The sequence below is a fragment of the Diplotaxodon limnothrissa genome, linkage group LG14, assembly GCF_057381915.1.
Source record: "Diplotaxodon limnothrissa isolate DT_005_m linkage group LG14, D_limnothrissa_male_GT1.1, whole genome shotgun sequence".
In the NCBI taxonomy this organism is placed as follows: Eukaryota; Metazoa; Chordata; class Actinopteri; order Cichliformes; family Cichlidae; genus Diplotaxodon; species Diplotaxodon limnothrissa.
In genome coordinates, this window is record NC_140609.1 from 38,525,339 (window position 1) to 38,539,274 (window position 13,936).

Consider the following 13,936-nt stretch of genomic DNA (forward strand, 5'->3'; position numbering starts at 1 on the left):
TGCCACTGAACAACCCGAGCTTAGAACAATCTTTTAAATGTTCTATGTCAGGTTCCTGTATGATACAAAAAAGTAAAAAGGACAACTTAATATTGAAGACACACAAAAACTGATACTCTAATGCCAACTTGTTCTCACTCTCAGGGTTACAAATACAGCTGTTATGTCAGAAGATAAGCATCCAATGACATCTTGAGGCTTCTAACAAAAACGGCAGTAATTGAGGGGCTGGGGTGAAAACATGTTGATGCCACACATCTGGGGGATAAATATCAAAAGTTTAAATGCTTGTTAGCATTAGTTAAGCTTAATATATCAAATACACAGAATCACAACTGCATTGTGAGAGGTTACAATACATGACTGTTGAAAATCTGTTTCTCCCCCGTGGTGTGTCGCAAGCAGTTATGGTCTAAGTACACGTGAACATGGGAATGCAGGACCAATCTTCAGCTTCCTCGATACAAAAGAGCGCTCAGTTGGCGTGCTGAACAGTGGAGAAGCACAGTTTGAGGGTGTACGGGTAGGGACCGGCTACAGAGAGAGAAGAGAGTCAGCGTTAGCTCAACCCAAAGAAACAAAAACAAACCATATACAAAATTCCTGCAATGAGCCTCCCAACTGAACTGAATGTGTGCTTTAACAAGTGTGTAGGTGAAGCACGGTCAGCTCCTTAGAGTTAACTAACTCTTAACCTGACAACTGCTTACTGTGTATAATTTAAAAAAGGATACTTGAGAGCATCATTGAAAACTTACTTGGATTTTTCATTTGGTAGTGGTTTATCATGGCCAGAGCTTCCATAGCATCGTTGATCGACTCCCACTCTAACAGACCTGAAGCACTGCGATCACTGGGAGCTGCTCCGCCTGGTGGGCACAGATGCAGAAATGTGATGAGACGTTAGATTTTATTCAGATTCAGTCATCGTTTTAAATATTTATCGGTGCATCTGCCAGTCTTCTTAAAGCTCACTGGCATAACTCAAATACACGTCAAGAGGAGGCGGGTGTAAAGCAGCGTACTTTTTCCTGTGAACATTTTGACATTAACAGGAGCCTTGACACCGATCTCGTCACAAATCTGTAAGAAGACAAACATCGTTAGGGTCTGCAGGTGCAACACTTGTGATAGTCACAGTTTGTAGGAGGAACTGTGCACATGCAGCCCAAGGATTCAGACCTGAGAGAAGATCTCCGGCGTGGCTTCTGGCTGAGCGTTGAAGAAGTGCAGCACGTTGCTCGGGTGCTGGATGCGGTTTTTAGCTGCTTGTTCTGGGGAGGTGAACCGGTTGTTCCTGGAGCCATGGAATTCCTTGAAGCTGCTTGTGCCATCTTCCAGCTCGTAGCATTGACCAGGAACGATGGCTTGCTGCTTGGATACGCTGCAGGGAATAGGAGGGGGGAGGGGGATCAGCCTTTTAAAATCATTTATGGCTCTTACTATTTAAGTCTCCAAAACTCAGCAGCTTCAGAAGCTCAGGCATAAACCAGTGGGTGATGTGTCCATGTTTTGTGATGACATTTCCACAGCCTTTACTTTGGACTAAAACAGTGTGTCAGCCTTTGTGTGATTCAAGTCTTTAAAGTGAAACTAACATCAGCCACTCTGCTGCCCGTAGACTTCTTGTTTGTGATTGGTCAGATGTTTTCAACTCCAACTGCTATCCAGATGATCGATTAGAGAATCCGGGGCAAACGGCTATCAGTTAACACTGGGGCGAGTGAAACTGTTGTGCGTGACTAGAAGCTGCTTTGTTCGGGCTCAGATGGTCCTGGAGCGATTTCGTCAGTCTGACACTTGTAGATTAAACTGTTCAAGTTTAACTCACCACACATTCAGTTTCTGTCCAAACAGGAAGTTGTTGTTGAGGTGAGTGATTGCACGGTCCACAGCGTAGCAGTCTCCCATCTCCACCATGGCTGCTCCGGGCTTACTCTTCATGAACTTCACCTGGAAGGGTTCAAAGACAGGATTGACTGGTGCTCTGCTATTTGCCTTTCGCTTTGACCTAAACACAGAATCAATTTGCTCTCTTGACTTGTGTGCGTGCTGATGAACTGGAACACAAGTGTGGCATTGTTGAGGTGGAAAATATTGACTCCGTTTCAGCCATGATAACACTTCCTGCTTACATTCCTTTGTTTCACTCTCAGTGTGAAATTTTGCTTGCTGGTAACTTCATCCTGCTCGCTGAGCTTTTATATCCAAACAGGAGTTAGAAAAACAAATGTGAGACACCTCCTGGGTCATTGTTAAATGTTCATGTCAGTGCATTTACTTCTGAAGGAATATACATTAACTGCATAAAAAGATTGAGACCGTTATGCAAAGTAGCAAATCTGGACACAGCACCTGTACCAGTTACCATTTAAAATCATGAGCCTGTGCTGGTCCGACGCAGGATTTACATTTTCCTGTGTTCATTATTTTAAATGTTTGCGTTAACTTAATGTTCACCTAAGTAATCTCACTTCAGGTTTTACTGTTCAAAGGTGCCATATTAGGTTTAAGTCATAATATAGAGTTACAGGGTTTTGTAAGTTCATATTAATTACTACAGCACACATGAAGACCCACAGGCACGACATCCCAGGGACTTAGACACGCACCAAAATCATCTTTTATTAGACCTGTGTTCTTTCTAATGGTCAGCAGAGGTCTGACTGCTGAAGACTTCTGGTCCTAAACCATAGGTGTCAAACTCTGGCCCGCGGGCCAAATTTGGCCCGCAGCGTAATTACATTTGGCCCGCGAAGCCATACCAAATTACTATCAGAGCTGGCCTACTGGTATTATACAGCTAATATATATATTGTTTAGTATTAAGCTTTGCTTGTTCCATATTCAGTTTTTCAGCAAAACGTGTTTGAGTCCATAAGAAAAGATTCATTCAATAAATATTAACGTTAGCCCGTGACTTTGTTCCAGTTTTGAAATTTGGCCAACTGTGTATTTGAGTTTGACACCCCTGTCCTAAACAATAAGAAAACATCCATCAGCTCCGAACTCTGACATCATCCACCGATGTCGTTAAAATAAAGACCATAGCCTGATATAAAAGACTGATGTCTTTTATAAAAGACCCACCTTCATCTTAGCTCTTTCAAACCAGGACAGTTCTGACCAACTGTGGGAGCGTGAACATACCCATGATTATCAATACAGTACTTAGAACTCATGATTTAACCCACAGTATAAACAGGAAAGTGTTTACTGAGCTCAAGGGAGATGAAGGATGTTTTCACATACACCAAACACAATCAATGATTGATGATTTACAATGCAGCAGCTCAACCATCAGCTTCGCAGCTAAAAAACAGGCACTGACCCGCTCTACGTTCCCATAGAGACAGAAGATGTTGAAGACGCGGTCGGCATTCATCTTGACAGGGTCCAACCCGTACACCATGACAACCGGCGAATCAGCATGTGCGCCGTACTCGCCAGGAGGAGGGGGAGGAGGTCCGTAGCCTGGACCGTAGCTTCTCCCTCCACGCCCTCTCATTGGTGGACCCATACGACGACCTTCGTAGGGCGGGGATCCGTAGCTTTCATCGTAACCATGGTAACCGCCTCCTGAAGAACGAGGCAGAAATCAGGAAAGTGAGAAAACGTGAAAATAACCCCAGTAATCAAGCAGGGTGAGGTAAATACTGAAATCTGTAGAGCCAATTACATAGGACACAGCACCACCTCACTGCCACTGTGTGGAGGACCCAATTTACACAATCGTCTTAACTTGAACGTACCAAGTTTAAAATGACTGTTGACTCATATTGGATGTAGATAGTTTGGATTATTAAAGTTTAAACCTCAGTTTCCCCAGTTTAGGGCTAATAAACCTAGTCTTAAACTAGATCTCGACTGAATCCTTCTTTCAGTCTGGGACTAGGATTAATCCACATACAGAGGAGATTAGCTCAGCATTTTGCATGTTGTGTTTCAGTGGGTTCTCTTGTTCCCCAGGGGCGTGAGAGCCTTACCGTACTCTGGAGGGTGGTCGCCCAGCAGAGCAGGCTGTCTCTGGCGCTTGTTAGGGTTGGCATTCACATCGTCTATAAGAACAGGAAGACAAAAGGAAAGAAGAAAAGGATAGAGAAAGAAAAAAAAAAAAAAAGGTGATAAATATAACAAGAAAAGTCTGGAAACAGAACTGTAATCTCTACATGACAATGGGATGCTTGAGCACAAAATATGTATTATGGTAAATTGACATTTTGATGCCAAAGGTGCATCAGAGTGCACACCAAAGCGTCTAAATAATCTGTCAGAGGAACAATTACAAAAACAAAAAAAGAAACTAATCAGAGTACTTAAGAGAAACGCATGCATTTAAAGATTGATGCATCTGGCTCTCACAGGCCCGATGCATCGGGCCTGCGAGAGCCGCTCAGATTACAGATTACACTCCAAACATCTCAACCATCTCAGCAACTGCCCCTTTTGGTCTTGAGTGATTGTAAAGGAATGGTGGGGGAGGGCAAGGACGTGTAATGAATGACAAAGACAGCATTAGGGTCTAAGGAAATAACCCCAAAACCCCTTTAACTCAAAAACATCCACAATGCTAAACCCCTTAGCATGTAAAGTGGAACAGGAGTAAATGGCAAGGGTGAGGTGGATGCTGATGATCTCAGAGGTGAAGAGGGTAAGGGTATCAAACAAAGTCAGTCTGGATAAGTATGACAAATGGCTAAATTTAAAAAAAAAAAAAAAAAGTTTGTACGCTCACACACACCTGCATTGCTCCCATTGCCATCTGCATCACCATCTGTACAGGTACACAATAATCATACACAATCAGAAGGGAAGCCAGGTTAATCATGGTTACATCTTAACTCAAGTGAAGTTACCCGAGGTAAGTGTGGAGAGTGCATTAAGACCACTCGTAAATGATAAGGCTTTCTGTCCTCAGTGGGGAAGAGTTTTATAAGAAATGCAAGCTTGGTACCTTTGCAGGTGACAAATTTAGACTCTCCTAGCTTTACCAGGTGTGTGCCGCTTTGTAATTAGCAGGGTTGGTCACAGACACAGACTAAATAAAAGAAGGACGTAACCACCATTGGTTTGCGAAGCCTTGTTAGGAAGTTTCAGGATGAGTTCTGAAACCACACGAAACGAGAGAACCCGAAGGGCACCGCTCACTCTTTGGCTAACAACTTGTGACTCACAAGCAAATAGCCAATAGGACACCCTGGAAAACCTTATTGTGTCCATAGTTTATTTGGTAAACTTAATGCGTTACTCGGTGAGAACATAAACCAATCAGGAAAGTGTTAAATGAGGTCACAGAATGGACCAGTTTTCCATAGACGTCTACACAGCTGCAAGTCTTTTTGCCCCCTACCGCCCATTTAGAAGAAACTTTTCAGCGTTGGTAGCTACGCCCATCTTTTATGCCATCTGTTGTCAAGCACATCCGACACGAGCCCATTAAGTTCACACCCAAACTCCAGATTAAAACATGATTTATTTCCCAAAGAAACTAGCACAGCTCCAGGGAAGATGGATGAGATTACTGATGGCTGTAAACTGCCAACAGAGGGAGCAACAACACAGCTTACAGACATACAGAGAGCAGGTTTGACATTAGAAAACAGAACCACAGCCTCTTCCAGAAAGAGAGATTAAGCCTGTGTGAGGGGAAGGAAAAAAATAATTTAAAAAGAATGGAGTCATGTCTGTCTTGTGTGGCGATGTTGGTAGCTGGGCTTTGGGGTCATGTGGTGCTGTGCAGTTATGTTCCTTGAGAACAGGTCTCGATTTACTTACTGCAAGTTTACAAACAGTGGGAGGAAGACATTTGCTGCGGCAGTTCCACCACTCTCCACTCAACTCATTTCATCCCAAACTCTTATCCATTTCCTCTTTTTGGGGAGGGGGGGGCAAGTCTCCACCTCAGGATCGATTTCCTGGTTTAGCAAGCTGAAACGCCCACTGGTAGGTGGGGAGCTTGGTTGGCGTTTCCATCCTTTTTGTTGCGTTTTGGAAAGGTAGGACTTGAAGCTGCCATAGAGCACATTTCAGTGGGGGGGAAGCTGGCTCCTCTTAGCCGCAAATTGCCAAACCTGCATCACATGGAAGGTGTTACACAGGTTCTAGAGACTTAAATATATTTAAAGAAAAAAAAGGAGAAAGAAGCTAAACAGGGATGCAAGTAGTAAGAAAATCAGAGGGAGAAAGAGGAGAAAGAGCGAGAGAGAAAAGCTGAACTCCATGTGAGGGAGGGACACAGTGGATGGTCTGACTGGACTCTGAGTGTGCTGATGGTGTTGTCAGCAGTGTCTTGTCTTCATCAGTTGTCTTGTGTTGACTCCAATGTGAGTGGAAATGTCTTGATTCGAGGGTGTGAGGTGGATCAGTCGGTACGGCATCAGTGTGCTGCGTTCGTGTCGCAAAGCGTGACGAGCAGTTTAGCTCGAGGCTTTAAAAAAAATGTGATCTTGACTGATTGTTATCAGTATGCATCGTCTGCTGTGGTGAAAGATGCCTGTCACTAGCTTCTGACTGGGTGGGTGGTGCTGTGTCTTCTCTGGTGTCAGTCTTCGTTTGGTGTAGACAATGGGAGCACTGTAGCTGCTTGTGTCTCAAAGTGACGAAGAAGGGGGAAAACGGAGGGGAGGGACCGAGTGTAGCTCAGTACCAAAACTCCCCACACTCTACAAATGTCTCCATGGATCTTGTGCAAGAATGCAGAGATGACGATTGAGTGGTGTATCAGTCCTACATCGGCGTGTTGGATGGATGGTATCTCAGAGGACATTTGGCCCTCTGTGTGATAGTGGTAGTGTCCTCCCTGAAGAAGTGGATGCTTGAGATGGTGGTCGCTGAGTGTTGATGTCAGCGTGTATCTGCACAAAGCTTCTGTGCATAGTTGGTTTTTTTTGAAAGTCACCCATTACAGAGAGCCAGTCAACTGATGCTGGTCCAACACCTCTGTTCTCAGCCAAAATTAAATGTAATAAAATACAGAAGCAAACTTCAACTGAAGCACATTTGGCTTTTTACACCCGACTACCGACCCCCCCCCCCCCAAAAAAAAACATGTTTTGTCAACCGAAATGTAAATTTTAAGGTGTAATTAAAAACAGTGGGAAAGACCAGCATTAGTCTTGGTGGCAAACACATGTTTTTCAGTTAAGTGACTTTAAAGGTACCTTTTGTAATTGCCCTCTGCAGGCAGGAGGGCAACACTTAAAAACTTCAGATGCTTAACCTTAATTAGAAAAAAACAAACAAAAAAAACCAAGCTTTTTTTAAAAAGTACAATTGTAAATAACTGTTCGCCTGGTTTAACAATGGTTAGGTTAAGTCACTGTACCTCGGGGTAGAAAGTGGCATTACACAAGAGTACAGCCCAACCATAGACCAACTTCAGTTGTACAAAAAAGTACCTTTAAAGTCAAAGTTTAACCACACTTTGAGAAAAAAAAAAAGTAATAGTACTAACAGATATCCAAAAACAATCCTGCAAAAATGTGCCATGAGAAGGGCAGGAACAGCAAATGCCAGCAGAAAGAAAATGTGCACATAGCAGGTTAGCTTCTCTGTGACTGAACTGATTCAAGAGGACATTTAATGAGAAATAATAGAGCAGCCAATGCTCAGTCAGTGTGACCATACAGACATCTGTCTCAAAACTGGGACTGGGAAAAATAAACCTTAATCTTCTCTACTTTAAGTTACATGAAGAATATCAAAATGTCTTATTTAAATTTTAAAAAAATAAATACAAATAACAGTATAAAGGAATAAATACTGTTGCTTCCAGTCAGTCACACTGCTGTAATGTGAAGAAAAGGCTGTAAGACATTTCGACCTTTTCTGCAGCAGAAAACAAAAACGCACTTTAACTGTCCAAGTTTGATTTAGACTTCTGCGGGAAATAGACGTCCTAACCTGTCACCTCTACCTTCCACGCCATTCAAGTCATTACATTTATCAGGACGCACACATCAGGTTACGAAGTAAGGTTAAAAGGATTTTCCATTTCCTGTTAAGCTTTGAGGCAGATTTGCTGCTGAAGCCTATTTCAGGCATTAGACTGGTCCCTGCAAACCAAGTAATTTTAACATCTTTACACAAGAAGCTAGCATAATCTTTAAGACTGAATACTAGATTTGTTTATATTATTGGTCTGAAACTGCAAAATGATTACCAACTTGAGCTTTAAAAATAATAGTAGTGGAGCAAATATTGCGCATTAGCTCTAATTTAGATTAGATTTAGTTTTAATCAAGCAAGAGAAACGCCTCCACCTCCCTGCTTTTTCCCCAGCCTTATTGTTTCTGTAATGTTATAGACTTCCTTTAACGTAAAACAGCTACAAGGAAAAGAAAGAAAGAAAAACAATGTTTAACGGTGGGTTCGCTTTGCAGGTGAACTGACTGGTATATATACACCATCACTGGCCTGGCTGTTTTTAACCCTTTATGCATTTTGTTGTTTTGCAGTATTATTTATTATAAGACACCCAACTTTAGAAAAATCAACCCATTTATTTAAATCACTCTTTGTGGAGGAGGACATATTGTTAATGTGCTGTCCCAGCATTAGGCAAACAGTCTCTCTACTGCTTTGGGGAAAAGAAAGCTGCTCTATTCTTGAAACAGTGAAAACTACTTCCTGACAGTAACTTCCGCCCGAGGTGAACTGACTTAATGAGCTGCTGGGAAACACAAACTAGGTTAGACAGGTGCCGAAGCAGGATCTACAGTCACAAGCACCACAATTTACTCATCTTAAGAGTCTGAAGGGAGGGTCACGTAACAAGTAAAGTACACAAGTAAACCAGAACAACAAGATGCCACAGAAAATATTAGCCTCGCTATGTTATCTTTCTCTCTGTCTGTTCCTGCCAGTCTCTCCACTTAGCGATATGCTGGTTTGTAAAAAATAAAAAATTACAAGTTCTGCTTTTTTTTGTTTTTACTTAATGAACCTGAAAACCCAGAGAAATGTAAAGACCCAAAGTAACGCTTCAGTCATAATGCCACATTGGTTTGTTTCAAAATATGCCACATACACTTAAAAAAAAAAATAAAATGGATCCATGTTGTAGCATTATCAGTGAAGAGTGCTGCCTCCATCTGCCCAGTAGCATGCTTGCTGCAAGTCCCCACAGTGGCAGTAAGGGTGCTGAACAGTATCAGGCTTCTCAGCTACAGAGCATATGTAGCACTAAGCAAATGTCTGGGGGTGTGTGTCTGCTGCTTGAGGTTTTACCTGGGCCTCCCAGATTGGGGTTTGTGTAGTCCCAAGTGTCCTGGTCATTCTTGAACACATTCAAACGAGTTGGCTGGAATAAAATGAAGAAAAAAAAAAATTATATGAATAAACAAATCCGACTTTTAACCTGTCAAATGAAAATAAATTTTAACTGACTGGACCGGGGTTCTAAACCGGTGGCTCTTTCCCTCCAATCTACTGTGGCTTTGGCTAAAAAACTATCTAGAATCAGTTTTACTTATAACTAGCTTTCATTACATGTCATTAACTCAGAAACATTCACTTTCTAACAAAGAATTTTATTTGCAGGTGTTACCTTTGCATACTCGATCTTCAGGGTGCAGCAGCCAGAGTAGATATCTGCTCCATTGAGTGACGCCTTGGCCCTCTGGGCACTTTGAACGGAGTCAAACGTGATGGCATGGTTAAGGGCACAAGGTGTGTATTTGGACTTTTTAAATGCCACTAAAGAATGAAAAAGAAGACAGCAGACAAAAAACAAAACAAAAAAACCCCCACATGCTGTTAGGCACTGTGGGTAAATTTTAAGCAACTGTAAAAACTTTTCTGATCTCCACCCTGTTTCTTATATGTTTATAAAGATACCAGCTTTCCTTTGTTTCTCACAGTTAACAAATAAGATAGCAGCCAATGAGGACTTGAAAGGATATTCAACCATTGCCTGGACGCCGTTTTTCCTGAAGATAACGATTCTCTGGACCGGCCCACAGTTGTTGCAGATAGTGTAGAGGACGTCCTGAGAACATGAAACAAAACACGTTTTATGATTAGATTTGTTATTCAAAACAATCTTAATGCAAGTTTTGACCCCCCCTTAAAAGTTTCATACTATTTAGTTATTTTTTTTTTAAATAATCAGTTTTCTTGAAACTCCCAGATTTCCCCCCAATCTGAGCACCACCTTCTGTACAGTCTGAGAATCTGAGTTACAAAATTCTAACTGTGCAATTACCCAAAGCAGCATTAAAGTGCAACCAGCAGGTGTGAAGTCAATTCCTGAGTGTACTCCCATTCAAAAGGTTTACAACTGTAATCATAAGCTAGGTGGAGTGCAGCGATTCCCAAATGGTGGCGTTCAGAACTTACTGATGCTGTTGGTGTGTCATTAACTATATAAAAGATCCATGTTAAATTTTAAAAATTGATTAAATATGTCAATCTGAGGATGTGAACTTCTTCAGTAGGGTGCACCATATAAAGTGGATTAACATAACGCTACTCATTGTGTATTAGGGCTGGGGGTTATGGCCTAAAATCCATATCACGGTATAATTTGAAGCATGTGCGGTGACGATATATATATCGCAATATTTTCTTTTCTTCTGTATAACGTATTTTACACACTATAAGGCACACTTAAAATCCTTTAATTTTCTCAAAAATCGAGAGTGTGCCTTATGTATGTATGTATGTATGTATGTATAACATTAGCACAGTGAAGCTGAAGGATGAACGCTAACTTTTTCCACTCGATAAAAGTTAACGTGAGGGTTTCTGGTGGTTGGGGACAAATGCAATTGCATGGCAGGATGCTATAAATGGACCAAACTTCAGTCAGGAGAACAACTGAGATAATCCATCCACAATACGAGGTTAGTCATTAATATACTGCAACTACATGGGAATAGAGCAGCTGTGAGAGAATTTGGCATTAAAGAATCAAAGGTAGGGAAGTGGAGGAAGCGCAGTTTTTGGCTTTCCTCATATTCCAAAAGTGCTTCGTCTCTTTGCTATTACTGTCGCCCGGCATAATTTGCAGAGGTTGTTTGCAGCCGCTGCAATGCTTTCGACCAAAACGGGCGCAGCTTCATGTCACCATCAACATGCGCTATCGCGGTAGAGTGGTATAGTCAAAATCTCTGGCCAAATTTATATGGTTTCTACCGTATACCGTTTATACCGCCCACCCCTATTGTGTATGTGTATACACTTTCACTGACAGGACGTCTACAGGCTGGTACAAGCCTGGGGCTGTATGGTGTCCATGAATGATCTAAGCAGGGATGTCTTTCTACCGTTACATCGCCAGTACCGCCACTCAATTTTCAGAGAAAAGCAGCACATTCCAACAAATGGCAAAGACACTCTGTATTTGTATGGGTTGTAGCATTTGTGGTCTCTGCTTCCCTTTTATTTCAGCCACCGACACATAACTGACATTGTTCCAAACTACCAGAGCGGCAGCCAACTTTAAAACTTTTCCTGCAGTGCATAACTACTAACAACCGTTTGTGGTAAAACAACAGCACTGACATTTAAGGACACCCGTCAGCTGGTACACAAAACAGTCCCAGGCAAAGTAATGACACAAATCGTTGCACTCACCGTTGTAATAGGGTAGATGGGGTTCATGATAGTGAACAGAAGAACATTGTTAACGGTTCTCGAGTCATCAGAGTCTCCGGGCCTGGATATCTTCTGGCTGGTGGAGTAGTTGATGAACGCTGGGTGGCCGGCGATGTATACCTGGTTGTCTGCAGCATAAGTCACAGCTGTGGATGATCCGTTCATGTCCTCGTACTCTACCAGCGCCTGACGCTTATTGGGCATCACCACCACATAGCTAAGACAAACAGAACACATTAGCTGGGAGTTGATAACTTTATTTATATCGCACCTTAAAAAAAAAAAATCTTCAAAGCATGCCAAACTAAGACAATACACAAACTAAAAGCTGATAAATGAATGACATGTAAAAACCATCCTGTTGGATCTGACGAAGTAATCTGAAGGAAGTCATGAAGCGTCGAGCCTTGGTGAGGTTGTTCCAAAGTCTTCAGATATAAGCACTGACTTAAGGACCCTACCTGAGGGTCTAAAGGGATCAGCATTTCTCTATGTAGTTGAAGGCCAGAGTTGGGTTTGGTTTATAAGCAATCATTAAAAGTCACTCAGCTGCTGCTTGCGGAAAACTTTATTCCAAGTTTTTACCTGATTGCTCCAAATTCTTGCAAGGCTTCCACGAGGTCAGCTTCTGTAACACCATCCACCAGCCCCCGGACATGGACCACCACGGATGGAAGGGTCTTGTGCGGATCTTCGTATCCCTATTAAAAACACAATTTAAAAATCAAAACAAAAAAACAACTAACTGTAGACTTCTTCTTTATGAAGGTTTTTTTCCTGGCTCATAACGAGCATCCGTACAGTGAGAGACTTTGTAATTATGCAACTGTATAAGGACCACAAAACAATCGAGATGCGATTCTATTCAGACTTTTAGCTTTAATTCAGGATTTCAAGAAATTGAACTATATTTATACAGCGCCAAATCACAACAGCAGTTACCTTGAAGAAGAAAGACAAGAAATTAACTGGATTATTCTGCATTTAAAAAAAAATGAAATACAATACTTGGAATTTTCCTTTTATTGGGCACCAAAATATTTGACAATCAATGACGGAAAGTCGAAACATGTCCAGTTACTTGTGCAACCTGCGGACATCGGGTCATCTATTTAAGGATTCTGACACGCTTAACGAATTTATCCTGCAGAAATAATTGCGAGTGGAAGGTAAATTCCCATATGTGCATTTTTGCGGGGGGGTTTTTTGTGTGTTAAACCGTCCCACAAAAGATAAAATATATTTTAATACTGTAACACGCTCTCTTCCACATGGTCTAATAAAATTACACCTAGCTACACCAACAAGCTACTCAGTGAGACACTCAGGATTTCCAGTTTGTTGCACTTCTGTGCGTCCTTCTCGGACTGAATACTGGTCACTATCCCGTTTGAGTTTTGAGCAGTTGGGGGGGAAGGGGTGCTAATCAGGCCCACGGTTCTAATAACGTGCTTTCAATTGCATAGTTATACAGTTCTGTATAAACGTAAATAATAATAATAATAATAATAATAATAATAATAATTGGCTTGCTCAAAGTATGGACTAATGGTCAATGATCTCTACAATAAAAAGCGGGTTATTTCGTGGGGGACTAATAGCTAGCACGTTGCTAACGTTACCGGCACTAGAACAAAGCCGAGCTACGGCAAGGCCGAGGCGGAGAAACCGCCCTCCGACAGCTCCATTCAGAGGGCAAGGCACGGGCACAATACTATTTACGCCCAGAGACACATCCCGAGCAGCTGCAATCGAAACTACACAGCGTTTAAATGGAAAAACATTGTAAAACGCCCAGTTTTGTTGGACAACTATCTTCCCGGGCATGGATTTAATAACCTGCGGCGCGTCGTGACACATTTTTGCCAGCTCACATCTGAATGAATCAAACTGCACCGAGAAATGAGTTACCGAGCTGCGTATATTCACACTGTACGCTAAATTAATTCCCATTCTTCCTGAGACCAACGTACCGTGGCCATTCCGTCGGTTTTCTGTCTTTTCGTTGCCCTGCCGTCTTCGCTGTAGTAACGGTTAGCTGCAGTAGCCATGTTGTCCCGGTTAAAAAGGATGGTGGTAGTGACGACGAAGTGAAATGGACGGAAAAGTCAAGAAAAACGAGGCTTGCGTATCCACGCCCACTTTCAATACATAACGCGATATGATAGGCCCAGGCAGCTGTCAATCAGCTTGTAACTTGAGTAAGAACCAATCGGAAAAAAGAAGCGTTTAAGTCATTATTTTGAAGTTAAACGCAGCATATACCAATACAAGGCTGGTTATTTTCAAGTGACCTCAGATTATGTACTTTTACCGAACAGGCGCAATATTATTCAGG

The 13,936-nt window shown here is 42.0% G+C and overlaps 1 protein-coding gene across 3 annotated transcripts; it reads right to left on the reverse strand.

The window, feature by feature from the left end:
* On the reverse strand, nt 1-13,668 carry LOC146619462 (heterogeneous nuclear ribonucleoprotein L-like). Of its 3 annotated transcripts, XM_085371265.1 has the most exons (14): nt 13,572-13,668; nt 12,184-12,299; nt 11,578-11,815; nt 9,903-9,988; nt 9,548-9,644; nt 9,229-9,301; nt 4,742-4,774; nt 3,987-4,058; nt 3,332-3,579; nt 1,832-1,953; nt 1,183-1,384; nt 1,026-1,083; nt 759-869; nt 1-534 (listed from the first exon to the last, which is right to left on the reverse strand). In XM_085371265.1, exons 1-14 carry the CDS (start codon nt 13,647-13,649, stop codon nt 476-478), a joined length of 1,593 nt encoding a protein of 530 aa, XP_085227391.1. In that variant the 5' UTR covers nt 13,650-13,668; the 3' UTR covers nt 1-475. The 3 variants fall into 3 exon arrangements, with proteins under 3 accessions (XP_085227391.1, XP_085227392.1, XP_085227393.1); XM_085371266.1 differs by lacking the exon at nt 4,742-4,774; XM_085371267.1 differs by lacking the exons at nt 3,987-4,058; nt 4,742-4,774.
* Between the last annotated feature and the right edge of the window lie 268 nt (nt 13,669-13,936).